At 38.1% G+C, this 14,586-nt stretch overlaps 1 protein-coding gene across 1 annotated transcript in view; it reads left to right on the forward strand.

Annotated features, from left to right (window-relative positions):
• Positions 1 to 12,893, forward strand: part of NWD2 (NACHT and WD repeat domain containing 2) — a 58,097-nt gene extending 45,204 nt beyond the window's left edge. Inside the window, exons 4-7 of the mRNA XM_034064935.1 lie at positions 4,099 to 4,302; positions 6,079 to 6,223; positions 6,525 to 7,114; positions 8,672 to 12,893. Of these exons, the coding sequence (XP_033920826.1) occupies positions 4,099 to 4,302; positions 6,079 to 6,223; positions 6,525 to 7,114; positions 8,672 to 12,607 (4,875 nt within the window). The 3' untranslated portion in view covers positions 12,608 to 12,893. The remainder of the gene's footprint in view (positions 1 to 4,098; positions 4,303 to 6,078; positions 6,224 to 6,524; positions 7,115 to 8,671) is intronic.
• The last annotated feature ends 1,693 nt before the right edge of the window (positions 12,894 to 14,586 follow it).

The following is a 14,586-nucleotide window of genomic DNA, read 5'->3' on the forward strand; positions in this document are numbered from 1 at the left end:
AACCTCAGCTTGTGTAATCCCCTTCTTCATCCCAGTGCTATAATTTTTTATTTTATTTTATTAAAAAGTAATTATTTTTATTATTTTATCTTTTATTCCCTATCATGTTATTATTTCTATTCCTCTTTGTTTACTTGTCTGTTCCACTGTATTAGAACATCAAAAACACCAAATCATGTAATTGCCTTTCTAAATCCACATAGTCATCAAGTAGGTGCCAGAAGTGTCATAAGAATCTCTGTTCAGCTGCTTGTTAACCTTTCCTTAATTTTTTGGCTAAAACATGGAGTCCTTGCTCACACCAGCCCCATGATTCCTGGGTTTAATACAAATTTCAGAAGTGTCTTCTGAGCCTGGCCAACTCATGCAGCTTGCATAGACTTTCCACCACAATCCCTACAGTAGTTTTCTGGTGTGCAGTGGACACAGCTACAGAAGATTGGTCAGTACCCTGCTGCCTGCTGTTCCCTGAACACTTCTCAGGGGAAATAATACATGGCAGTGGGATGCTGGCATAGCCTCTGCAACTTGTGTTTGCCATAGTCCACTTTTTAAGTTCTAAAAATAAATGTTTTACCAGACATGGATCCTTATATGATGTTCAGCTGATGTGTTCCTTTCTTGGTACAATTGTTAGCTCTTCCAAACACTAGATGCCAACAATAACAAGCTAGATTCAGTTTTCACCTTGCAGTGCAATCAATATATATTCATTCTGACTTCTCTTTCCTCCACATTTCCTTGTTCCTTTGCTTCCTAAGCTCTATGCATGTGCCATCTTTTAAGATTAATCTTAAAACTTTTTCATAAACCACAGTGAAACAAGAGGACAAATACCTCAAAGCAAAATAGTACAAGGCTTATTTTGTTGTTTATTAAGCTTTATGGACATTCACTGCCATCATCCCAAATGGAGGACACTTCTGTCTGTGTGATTCATCTTCTATGTATGTCTGTTCTTTCCTCAAATAATGCTAGACTTCGAGCAAAATATTAGCAATGCCATCTATAGCACAGAGATACACCATGATAAATGTATGCCTTCTGCTCTTTAACATTTGATTTGAGAAACAGTGAAGGCTTTCAAATAATATTTGCATGAGCCTCCATTTTATGTAAAAGCTCATGACACAGCCATCCACAGTGGTTCTAGTATTCTGATCATGTCAAGCCTCCGTTTTATTGTGTATTGCTCAAGTAGCCAGGAGGATGTTTCTTAATACAGGATTATTTACAAAATGTCTGTTGTGATGACAGATAAGATACAAGAAAAAAGAAATCCATCTCTTCGTTTTAAAGTACTGCTCTTCATTATTTACCTATAAGAGTGGAGAGAGAACAGCACAAACTGTACCAGAGAAGCAGAAAAGTACACAGAATAATTCCGAAACAAATTTAGTTGATTAAATGCAGTATATTAAAACCAGACATTTTAACGCTGACATTTTATTATTGTTAATGAAGAACCCAGCTATTGATCTTTGCTCCAGCAACTGTCTACTGGATCCACTGGACTTAAATTTAGAAAAAGTGTAGCCTAATGAATTTTTGTAATAATTGCTATAGAAGGGAACTGCAAAATTTGCATAGTGAAGCTGCTCTGAGAGAAATTTATTAGATTTCTACATCAATCTGAAAGTGCAAAAGCTTGCAATTCAGCATGATACAAGTTATTAACCTCTCTTGAATAAAGAAGGAAAATAATATTATATTTTGTTTAACCTCTGCAGATTCAGAATTCCAAAATTATAGGGCTCTGTGAATAGATCAGAACAGTAAAAGCTTAGAAATTTTCCCATTATCTCATTATGTGAAGCAATGTAGCTCTGTTTATGAAGGAAGCTACTAGTTAGAATGATCACAAAAAAAGTATAAATCCACATTAGAATCATAGAATAGTTAGGATTGGAAAGGACCTCAAGATCATCTAGTTCCAACCCCCCTGCCATGGGCAGGGACACCTCACACTGAACCATATCACCCAAGGCTTCATCCAACCTGGTCTTGAACACTGCCAGGGATGGAGCATTCACAACCTCCCTGGGCAACCCATTCCAGTACCTCACCACCCTAACAGTAAAGAATTTCTTCCTTATATCAAGTCTAAACCTCTGCTGTTTAAGTTTCAACCCGTTACCCCTTGTCCTATCACTACAGTCCCTAATGAATAGTCCCTCCCCAGCATCCCTGTAGGCCCCCTGCAGATACTGGAATTATAAAAATACTGGATCATTTCATTAAAATTATTATTACTTAATTCTAGTTACTGAACACATTTATTCCTTTCTCCTGACTCCTTGATGCGCACCCTGAATGAAGCTACTGTGGGATCTGAGTGGGCAGCGAGGCAAACCCATCTTTCCCCTACTGCCTCTCCATTGGAGCAGCTTCTGGAAGGACTTGGGTGCTGAGACTTGTCAGAGCCTGGAACCTGGACTGCATGAACTAGCACAACTTCTGCATTTCTTCATTTCACCTAAGCAGTGGACAGACTTTGACTTTTTCCTGTCCACCAGCACTTTGCCACTACTCCTCTGCTAGAGAAGCCATCAGGGCCAGCACTCTAGTTCATGTGAGCTCTTCCTTGTCTGCTCCAGAAAAAAAATCAGTGATCATTACACAATGTGAACTATGGTCTGAGCTAACTGAGGTGGTTTTGCCTAAAAGAGTTTAAGAAGTGTTCACATGCACTGCTCTGATGTCTCTGCTCTGAGGGTACAGGAACTAGCAAGACGAGTCCTTCTGCCAACACAACTGGATTCAGAAAGCTGTCTGTGGCTCCATGCTTTTATAATCACTGAAGCAGGCTTCATCATCATCATTTATTGATTTTCAGGGCTTAGTTACAGCTGGAAGAGTTTAAAACAGCTTCTCATTATGACGAGTGGTTTAAAAATAATGAATATTTAGGATTTATTATTTACAAACAAGGTCATTTACATTTTTAGGGTACTACTGTATTTGCATCAGCATTACTTTACTAAGAGATCTTTCTGATTCAAATCAAGATGCTGATGTTGTTGGTTCCTCTCCACATCAAGTACTCCTCATTAACTCAAAATCTTTACTGAATAGATTTAAATGAGGAAAGAAATAGAAAAGATTCCCATTTTAAAAAAAGTAAGAATTCTCACTGACTTCTGTGGACCAAGATTTAAATGCAGAAATAATCTGATGGTCACAAATTTGAAAAAAAAATCATCAAAAGAATGCAATAATTTCCTACTACTCTATCTTCTGTAAAGTTGTAGGGCATTACAACTGTATTTTTATAAAACACAGACTGCAAGCTGCAGAAGTGAATTCAAAAAAAGTGTACTCAGAGCATAGCAAGCAATATTACAAACTTACCTTTATAGAACAAAATATCCATTTAAGTACTAAAATGGGGTTTGATCCATATCTACTTGATATTTGGTCAAAACTGTCTTCCATGGTCCCACTGTTCATTGGGTGCCCCAGTTCATACTGGGCCAAAGACATTGAACGCTTTTTGCAATAAGGGAATATAAAGCCAGCAAAGCAGCTTGTGGCTCTGCAGCATTGATCCTTGCTATTGCTATTACATATTTAATAATACTAATATGAACTATACATAATATCATGTGAACTTACATCAAACAAAATATGAAATCTTCTGTTCCATTACTGTGAACTAAGAATGAAGCCAAGAGGTAAAGAATCCATAGTTACATCCTTTTCCTGAGTCCAGAGAAAAGGATTTCCACATTCACTTTTGCATGTGAAATTAATCTCAGCCTGTGACTAATGGGAATCAATAATAAATGAGGCAATACTGTGCTAAGTATGTTGGGTTTTTTTAATTACTTCTTTTGAATGCCTTTGTATTTTTATTGCCAGTTAATATTATGAAAGACAATGCATCTACTTGAAATTTTGCCAAATCATCATAATAGGATACAGCTCACTACTGTACCTTTAACAGTAATCATTTTACACTGTATCTGTTTCCCTTTCTAATAATTTCAAATTCATTAAGCTCCTACCACACTGATTTTTATGAAATTCAGATCCTGAGGAGGGGTTTGGCATAACTAAGAAGAAAAATGTAATCCCTACTTTCCTGCAAATACACAGGGCCTACTGGGAGAGAAGTACGGGAACATCCGAATACCAGGGGAAGTTGAGTCAGCAGAATTTGAAATGATCCTGGATGCTGCTATAGAAGCCAAGCTAGAGACAAGGATTTTAGAAGAGTGGTACTGCAGGGATGAGAATGCAGTGCCACCAGCATATTACCTCAGACCCAAATCTGAAATGCTGAAGAGCTACCAGAATACAGTAAGTCATAGCCACCTCCTTACAAAAATCTTCTCTCAGTACAGTGGCAGGCAGTCCCTGGGGTCAGCACTTGCTTCTGTCTCTGAAGCAGCTTCTACAGCCCTGTCTACACCAAAGTAACTGGTGTTGTAATGCTCCTTTCCCATACATGGTGAAGGGAGAAGCTGTGAAACACCAAGAAACACAATGAGTCATGACTCTGGTAACAGCCAGAACAAGTGCATTGTAGTCAACCTGTTGGGGCTAGTGGGGCAGTTTCACAGATTTCTCTTATTTATCATGATATTGAAATAGGGAATGCTCAGGCTCTCCTGCTCTGGTATTGTGCCTTCGATAGATTTCAGGGAACAGGATTTGCAGAGGAAATACATACTTTCCGTTCTGTTCTCATATAAGAAAGCTCTCTAACAGTCAAACAAGTTCTTACAAGTCAGATCTCATACTTTAAATTTACTAACTGTATTATAACAGAAAAGTTTTGAATACTGTTAATTATAAATTTTAAAACGGACATTTGTCTTTAATTGATGGCAATAAAAATTGTGTATCACCCAGGGCTCACTTCTATACTCCTCCACATCCAGTATACCCAGGGACAGATTTCAGTCTACAAAAATGAAGTCCTTAACAGAGTATTCACTTCTCTTTGTGCACATACTGTATTCTGCAAGAAAATGAAATTAAACCGTTATATTGCATTCACCTATTGTGTAGCAGATTATTTTCTCTGTTACATGAAAAAACATTGAAAACATGAAAAACACAGACACGGAAAGAGTTTTAGTGAGTTGAAGACAGTATAATGTGGCTAAATCTGAAGTATTAATCACAAGGGAGAAATTGAGCTCTGTAACTCTGCACTTTTTGTTAATGGCCACAATATCCCTATGAATAAAGCCTGGCTTTTTTGTTGTTTAAACTTAGTACCTTTCCTCAAGCTATTGATACACAGGAGTAAGTAAAAAGATGTTCATAACCTAAAGCTAACATAGAGTTATATCTCAGAAATGTACAGAAGTAATAAAAGATACACAGCTCTGAACATGTCAAGAAGGAGTTGCTGGGGAGCTTATTTTGGAAGCTGGTCTTTTTCCTGTTACACCCTCCAGGAAAACTGGAGACCCCTTAAACACTTCACTTGCAGTAAGTAAAGCAGCAGTGACCACCAGCTGCCTTAGAGAAACCTCCATCACAGCATCTGTGAGATAGCATCTGAAAGGATTAGTGAATTTATATTAGAGTCCCTCTCTGAAGACAGTAAGATTGCTGTTGCTATAGCAATGAATGAAAGTAATGTCACACATAATCCCGCATTTTTCAAATATGGTAGTTGAAATGAATTGCTTAATTACAGGTTTGAGGAACCTCATTTCAGTTTTGAGATGCAAATTTTCAGTTTTTGAGATCCAGGTATTCTTGCTTCTCATTGAAGGATCAATAATTTTAGCAGGATTACTGCTGCTTCATTATCTTTATTTCAGGCTTGATTCTCAAAACCCTCTTCCTGTAAAGGTGTTATTGGTCTTATTCTTGAAAAATATTTCATTAGCTGCCTACAGTAGGAATTCAGAAAATACTCAAAGTAGCTAACTTTCATACCTCTAAAATGGAATGCATTATTATTATCTGCAGTACAAAAAGTTTAACTTATTAATTTATTTTATTATATGTGTTTCTGTGTTACAATGTTATTTATGACCTTGAATAGACTTTTACTTTCTGAAGCTGTAGACATGTGTATTCCAGCTACTGTTTAACTATGGATATTTTTAAAAGATGGAATCTTCATCAAGCTCTGTGAATGAGAACAAATGGCAAGATATATCAGAAGAGATTAAGAATATTTTCAAGACTGCTGTGAAATTGCTGTATGAGAAAGGAAAAATGAAACACAGCCAAGCAAAGAGATATCTTTCCTCTGGTAAAGTTCAGACTAAATATTTATATATGTTCATTTATTATCTTTTCTATCAACCTTTCCACAAACATGAAAATATATTTCTGTTGGCATTTCCCATATAATTGAAGAGGGGAAAAAATGTTCACTGTGCTTGCTTGAGATCAAAACCTCTATGAAAGCACACTGCAATTTTTCTGTGCTTTTTCTGTTTTTCACAGAAAACAGATGCAATTGTTTAAGAATCTTCATGTTGAGTCAGGGAGATGTTCTTGAATTGTTTATAAAAAAAGGTTAACAGACTGTGTTCTCTTTTCATCCTCAGCTATTGAAGATGAACTTGATTTTGCTTTGGGTAAACAAACACCAGCTTTCCTAAAGAAGTGTGTTTGCTACATTCGGAAAATTGCCAACATTGAGCGTTTTGTTAAAATTCCAGAGATGGGAAAATACATGGATGTGATACATACTGCCGGGAAGTATCTACGAGATCCAGAAGCCCATGAGAAACTGATCAAGCTCAGGGATGAATTCATTCCTACCATTGTCGCATCATCCAATCTGAGAGTGTACACATCTGTCACTCACTGTGACATGAAACTGGGTTACTCCCAAGAAGTAGAGAACCATTACATCGAAGGACTTGGTAAACAGTTCTATGAAGATATGATTGATATAATCCAGGCAACAGTGCAGCAGAATTTTGACACCGAGACTGACTTGCTGTACGATGAAGTTCTTCAACACTCATCACTATGTAAAACATACTCCTCTTTTTATGAATACAGATGTGAAGCATTAAACATAGTTCACAGGTATATTCTACCCAGCAAAATAGGACACATTAACCCTCTTATCATATACGGTGGACCATGCACAGGGAAGACTCTTCTATTAGCTGAAGCAGCAAAGAAGGTAAAAAAATACATAGTATGGTGAATTTAGGAGTGCATGAAGGCCAACTTAGTTTTTATTCTTCCTTTTGCCAACAGATTTGATATCAGCCTTAAATATATAAAATAAAACCAGTGAAAACTATATTCTGCATATTATTGTACACATATTCAGAAAAACTTAAACTTTCAATAACATGGGGTCTGTATCATGCTTAGCCAGACCAAAAATACTTTGTCACAGCTCTTAAAAACCTAATAGGAATCAATATATTTTTGAATTAACAACATGTAATTTAGAAGGATCTCTTTCCCTCTTTTTCCACTGAGGTTCTGCAAATCTGGAACCATCTAAACATCATATGCTGGTTTTAGTCTTAATCACAAATACAGTATGTCTTTCCAAGTCATGCCATCTTATGTTCTCATTAGAAATTATTCTGGAACTAAGCTCATACACTTGCTACAAATCTTTTTGTAATAACTTGCAAAAATACCTGTACTTACATATCTGACATATGCTGTTTAAGTCATTGAGCAGAGTACTACGGGGTGATGAGTGAAACAGTTTGTACAAGCCAGGACCGGATGCAGAAAAAAGACCAAGCTGGCATCAATACACCTCATTCTCCAGCTGGGAGTCACCACATTGAGTGCCCTGCAGGGTGCTTAGAGAATTTAGCACAGTAGCTGGGAAACAGCTGTATTAGCAAGAAGGAAATAGAGAACAGTAATGTTTTAAATCCCATATCTTTCATAAATGTGACTTCCTGTAGATTCACATTAGTTGCATAAGTGAAATTGGGTTTTGCACCTCAGATCTGAGTGCATAAGCTAACTTAGAGACTCCCATTATGCTTTTCTTTTAAAATATTCTGTAATAACTTGACATAAAAAGACTTAGCAAGTAAGAGAACTGAGTGTGTTAGCCTGCACAGACTGAGGGCTTAAAGGCACATTCCTCACTTGCTTAGAGTATGCCAACCAAAAAAACAGCAAGAAATTTTTACCCATTGCAGCAGTGTCTAAGAGCAAAAGTCATAGGCACACCAAGACAGAGCATACTTCTGTGATCCAGAATTTCAGGTAACCAGCTAGTAAAGGGCAATCTGTACTCTCCTCCAAATCTGATCCCTCTCTTCCAAAATCATCATTTACACTCAGCTGGGAATCAATGTTAAACAAGTTTAGGCGGCAAGCTGGTCTGCCTGGCTGAGAATGACGTTATTTAGTGTCTAAGTAAATTTATTTGTAAGAGACTCTAGCTACCGACTTTCAGAAGTGAGACAGATTTTGCGAAGAGTACCCTGGGATTTATGGATTACATTCTACTCAAGCCTTTTTGTGGATCTGGATCTTAGTGTTTTGTGAGATACTTCCTGTGCTAAACAAAGATGACATATTATATGAATTTCATTCAGTTCACATAAATCAAACACCTCTTGAACTCTGCCAATGAAAGCATTTCCATTCAGCCAATAACATTTTAAAATGTTTATTTACTATAGGCAATCACTATATATAAACTCTGTTACTGTACTTCATTTGGATATTATCTAAATTATGATCTATATTCTAGGCCTATTCCTGGTTGCAAGAAGAGATGGGACCAGATTCTGACCCTGTGGTAATTATAAGGTTTTTGGGATCCACCGAAACAAGTACAGATCTGAAGAATATACTTCAAAGCATTTGTGAACAATTAGCAGTCAACTATCGTTGCCTCATACAAAGTTACCCAAAAAAGATTCATGACCTTCGGGACTTGTTCATAAATCTCCTGAATGAGTCTTCATTCCACAGGCCACTGGTGATAATATTCGATGCCCTAGAACAGCTAACAGATAGCGATGATGGTAGGAAGCTCTGGTGGCTTCCCATTCACCTTCCCCGTTCAGTACGGATCATTTTGTCAACACTGCCAAACAAGCATGGGATCCTGCAAAAACTGAGGTGCCTTATTCATGAAGACAACAACTACATTGAATTGACTGCAAGGGACAGAAAGATGTGTAGCCAAGTACTGAAACATCAGCTGCTGCGAGTTAAAAGAAAAGTAACATCAGGGCAACAAATTTATGTCAATGAAGCATTCTCCAAGTGCACACTGCCTATGTTTGTGAACTTAACCTTCAGAGAGGTCAGGAACTGGAGATCTCACAAAGATGTGGATGAGTCCTCCCTCTGTGTCACTGTACATGAAAGCATAGAGCAATTGTTTTGGTCACTGGAAAGCAAGTGTGGATCAAGATTATTGTCAAGAGCACTTGGCTACATCACTATGTCCAAATCTGGCCTGAGTGAAATGGAACTGGAAGATATTTTAGCCCTGGACAACAGTGTCATGTACGAGCTGAGTGAGAGCGTCAGACAGAGTAACCCACTGAGAATTCCATATATATACATAGCCAGGCTTAAGGAGGGCTTACACGGATACTTAATAGAGCGACAGGTGAAAAATGTAACACTGCTTCTTTGGGCAAATAGGCACTTGCAACTAATTGCCCAGAAATTGTACCTGCACAATGAAGAAGAGTTGCGCGAAATGCACACAATCATGGCAGAGTATTTCCTTGGTGTTTGGTCAGGTGGACGAAGAAAACCTTTTTGCAGCAATGACCAATATCTGAACAGTTGTCCTGACCGTGACAGTAGAGGCATGAACAAGGATGAAAAGCATTGCATGGATCAGACTGCTTTTGACAGGCAGGCACCTGATCAGCCATGGGTCTTTCAGTGTAATCCATTAGAGCCTGATATCTTTTTTATCAATCACAGAAAAATGACAGAGCTTATTCATCACTTGACAAGATGTGGAAGAACAGATGATCTTCTGTATGGCGTCATTATGAACTTCAGCTGGCTGTACACCATGATTAGAATAGGGCAGTTTGATAAAGCACTTTCTGACATAGAACTGGCTTACACCTGTTCTCAGGAAAAGGAGCTGAAATTTCTGGCCAGTACCCTCCGCAGTATTAAGTTCAAAGTAGTAAAATACCCAGGTTCACTCTCTGCTGAATTGCAGCAGCGGCTTCTCCCAGTAGTAAGTTCATTGCCCAAACTCAGACATCTACTCTTAGAATGTGACAAGGATGGACCCAAGTACTGCTCTATCGTCCCTTTACATTCCTCCATGGATGTGACTTACAGCCCCGAGCGCCTGCCACTGTCTTCCAGCTGCATGCATGTCACTGAGATTTTGCCTACTTTTAATCCCAGCACAATTATTGCTGCTTTAGAAAATGGCTCCATCAGCACTTGGGATGTAGAGACCCGCCAGTTACTAAGGCAGATTACAACAGCTCCATCTGTTATCTTGGGGATGAAGCTTACTAGCGATGAAAAGTATCTTGTAGTGGCTACAACAAAAAACACTCTTTTGGTATACGATAACGTAAACTCCTGTCTTCTGTCTGAGGTGGAAATTAAGGGGTCAAAGCATTGTGGAATTATGGGGAGCTCCAGTTTTATAAATGGATTTACCTTATCAACCAACCATGCACTTGCTTGGCTGGAGGCCAGCAAAGATGTTACTGTAATAGATCTGATTTACGGTTGGCCTCTCTATCACTTCCACTGCTGGTACGAAGTGACCTGTGTGCAGTGTTCTCCAGATGGAGTCTATGCATTCTGTGGACAGTATTTGAACACTGCGACCATTTTTCACTTGGGCAGTGGAGAGAAACTGGCCACCGTGACGTCTGAGTTTTCTAGTGGATTTGTGAAATTCCTTCTCATTCTAGATACAGCCCAAGAAATGGTGATGGTGGACAGTGAGGGTAGCCTCTCTGTTTGGAATACGGAGGAAATCGCAAATCCCCAGCTTACAGATGACTTTGACTGCAGGAGAGAAGACAGTGAAGTTGTCAGCATAGAGCTTTCCGAAGACCAAAGTGCAGTTTTGATTTGTAAGGCTCTCAGCATTGAACTTCTTGACACTCGCGTGTGGAAGGTGGCTGAAAAGTTTAGAGCTAAACACAATGAGCGCTTTATATCTGCCGTGTTGTCCAAAAATGGCAACTGTATAATAGCTTCAATGGAAAATACCTCAGCCATTTTTGTTTGGAGAAGAGATACAGGACAGTGTATGGCAAGCTTACAGGAAATCTCAGGAACTATAGTCAGGCTAATTAAATCAAATCATCATAACATGCTGCTATCCTTATCCACCAGTGGTGTCCTTTCTATTTGGGACATAGACATCATAACTGCTATGTCCAATATTGACAAATCTGGCAAGCCTATCCAAAGACTGGTGTTGCCAGCTAGAGGTGAATTAATATACACATTGGATGGATCAGATTCTGTCCATAAGTGGAACTTCAGCACTGGATTTATTGAAGCTGTGTTCAAGCATGAAGGTATCGTTGAAAACTGTGTGCTAACCTCTTCTGGAGAGATAATGGTGACATCGGATGATAAATGCAGCCAGTACGTATGGCACACAGTTAGTGGCGAAAATATCTTTCGTATTAATGGACAAAAAATCTCAGAGCTAATGATTACTCATAACGATCAATTTGTAGTCTCTCTCTGTGAGCAAAATGCATCCAGAGTTTGGCGACTGGCTACAGGACACAGGGTTTGCAATATTTTAGTTGCCTTACAGAATGCATTTATAACAACTGCAAACACATTTGTAGTTGGAATGGCAAAGAATAAAGTGTTGGCAGTGAGTCTCTGGACAGGCAGTATAACCAAAAAGTTTTGCTGTGATGATGGTGCAAGCATTGTGGATATTAAACTAATACCAGATTGCCCAGATATTATAGTATTTATAACATCTACTGAAACTGTGAACATCTGGAGCCTAACAGAAGAAGTCATCTGCAGACGTGTACAGTTGCCTACCAATTTCTTAAAAAATTTGGAAGACTTTGAAATATCTCCAAATGGGAAGTTAGGAATTATAACCCGTGGTGATGAGAACATCAATGTGCTTGATTTATACAGTGGAAAACTTCGTGTGGTTCATGCTCCAGGTGTTATCTGGCGGCAGAGGTTGTCTCGTGATGGCCGCTATCTTGTGTACATCTGTTTTCGCAGTGAAGAAGATGATGATAATGGTGCTGTCTCTAGTTTAATTGTAATGAGGCTAGCGGATGGCAAAAACATTGGTGCCTGTTCTCTTTATAAAACTCCCACTTTTCTTGCCCTCTCACAGAGACACTTAAATATTATTATTGGATTTGATGACGGAAGTATAGGTACTTACACTGTAGTGGATCGAGTTGATGCTGCACTGAAAATCAAAATTGCTACTTCAAACAGCCGTCAGATTTTCAACAACACAACACAAGTGATTAGGCCAAAATGCCACAATTATAGCTTCAAAGTCACTGCAGACTGCATTTGGAGGGAATCAACGGAAGTATTTGCAAGGGATAGCCCCATTACTGTGACAGAGCCTGACGTGAGTGAAGCAACACCAACCAAAAAACACAACTATTGCTACGAGAGAGTGTGCTCAGCCATAGATTGCAGAGGGCACAGTTTTGCTTCTGACAACTGAGTAACCGTCTGGATGAGTTTATCTGAATTGATAGTATACATGCATAGATTTGTCTTCTGAATTCATGTAAAAACCAGTGCATTTCTTGGAAGCCAGACGGAAACAGCAGAGGGCAGAGCAGCTGTTTTTTCCTCAACAAATATTCTTACATTTATGTAAACATAAAAGCAAACATAAAGTAAATGGGCTGCAGGGTTTTTTAGATTTCAGAATACAAGGTTCAGTCCAGGATTTCACCAGGGCCTTGATTAAAAGTTTCTAGCAATACTATCAAAATTGTTAAGCTATTACAGAAGTTAGGTGACCTTATCTGGGACTGACAAACTGCTTTAACTAGAACTAAAGCGCCACATGAGAGGTGAGAAAGTCAGACCAAGTCGCCTAGATGGGTCTATAGCTAACAGCAAACTTTATACCCACTTGCAAAAATGTGTTTTTCTGCTTGATGGTGCAATGACAAGATGTCACCTGCCAACCTGGAACACTTGATACATTCCATCATCATTTTAAAAATACCTACTGATTTTTATTGTTTTTTAATTGGGATTACTGTTTGGGTTGAAGGGGGTAGGTGCCAGTCAGCTGCAAACATGTCAGCCTGTGAGGTGATAAGTATTTGTTCACCTCAATGAACTGACTGAAAGACTTTTTTTTTCTTAATTGCATGCAAGGATTTGTGGCAACAGTGACAAAAACCTGGGTCGTAAAAGGAATACAGGATCTGGGGGGTATTTTTTGTTTGAGAATTTTTTTCATCTTCACTGTGTGTATTAGTACAGGTCATAATGAAAACTTTTTTAAAGGGAAAGGGTGTTACAGACAAAGAGTTAAACACATTCATTTTTTTGTGTTAAAAAGTTGCTATCCACTTTGTTATAAGAAAGTCTGAAGTTATCTCCTATGTCCCTAAAGTAATCTTAGTAGGAAGTTTTGTGACATGCCATGTATTAATCTTGATAACATTTGCCTTACTATTATTTCTGTTCTTTCCCATGATAACAGATCAGATGACCAAACACTCTGGGACTACTTTATATGTGCTGAAATACTCCACTAAATGTAAAGGCTGTCCAAAGCCCCTTTACTGTTCCAATTTATAATGGGTTTTTCCTACTTACACATACTTACGAGATTCAGTTTCTGCTTTAGAACTGTTCCAAGCCTTTTGTACAATTTTACCAGTTTCAAGGCAGAAATTGTGAATAAATGACAAATGCTTTAAAAATATTATATTTTGCCCAAGTAAACAAAACCGCTGAACGGCATCTGAAAGGATAAGATTTTTCCCTCCTTCCATATCCTAAAGATGGCACACCTAGGGAAATATTTTCGAATTATTTAAACAAAACAGTTTTATTTTTCAAATCAGAACTCCATGACACAAATTTCCAAGAAATGAAGGCTAAGCTAGAACTTAATGTAGTGTGTGAATGTTCAATGTACAAGCCAATATAGTATATTAAGTGACTTGAATGATTTTTTCCTAACTTGTTTGCAACTAATAGATCATATTGAATGTTTTTATGTAAACTTTGTATTGTTGGGAAAACCTACCCAAGCAGAGATTTATATTTTCATATATGTCAAATTTAGTTAAATTTTGTTACAGAGTTGTTACATTAGAAATCTATTGCAGTCTTCAAATAATATACAGTCTTGTGTATGCCTTGTTTGTACTAATAAACTATGAAAACGGGCTTGTGTGATTCCCTTAATTTGAGGGAAATTTCATGCTGGCAGAGGGACAGAGAAATTTGTATCTCCTATTAGTCCATATTTAAATAATTTCTAAGGGCTTTATTCATAAGGAAAAAACTCCAGTATTTTTTCCACTTAACTAAATCAAGCATTCAAAAAACAACATAAAAAGCATGCTTGGATGCTGCTTATGACTAGATTGCATGCTGCCAGTGTGCAAGTCAACAGATACGAAGGTTTGTGTAACCTACTCAATAGAAAGCACAGAAAAGAGAGAAGCA

Source organism: Melopsittacus undulatus, chromosome 7, assembly GCF_012275295.1.
Source record: "Melopsittacus undulatus isolate bMelUnd1 chromosome 7, bMelUnd1.mat.Z, whole genome shotgun sequence".
NCBI lineage: Eukaryota > Metazoa > Chordata > Aves > Psittaciformes > Psittaculidae > Melopsittacus > Melopsittacus undulatus.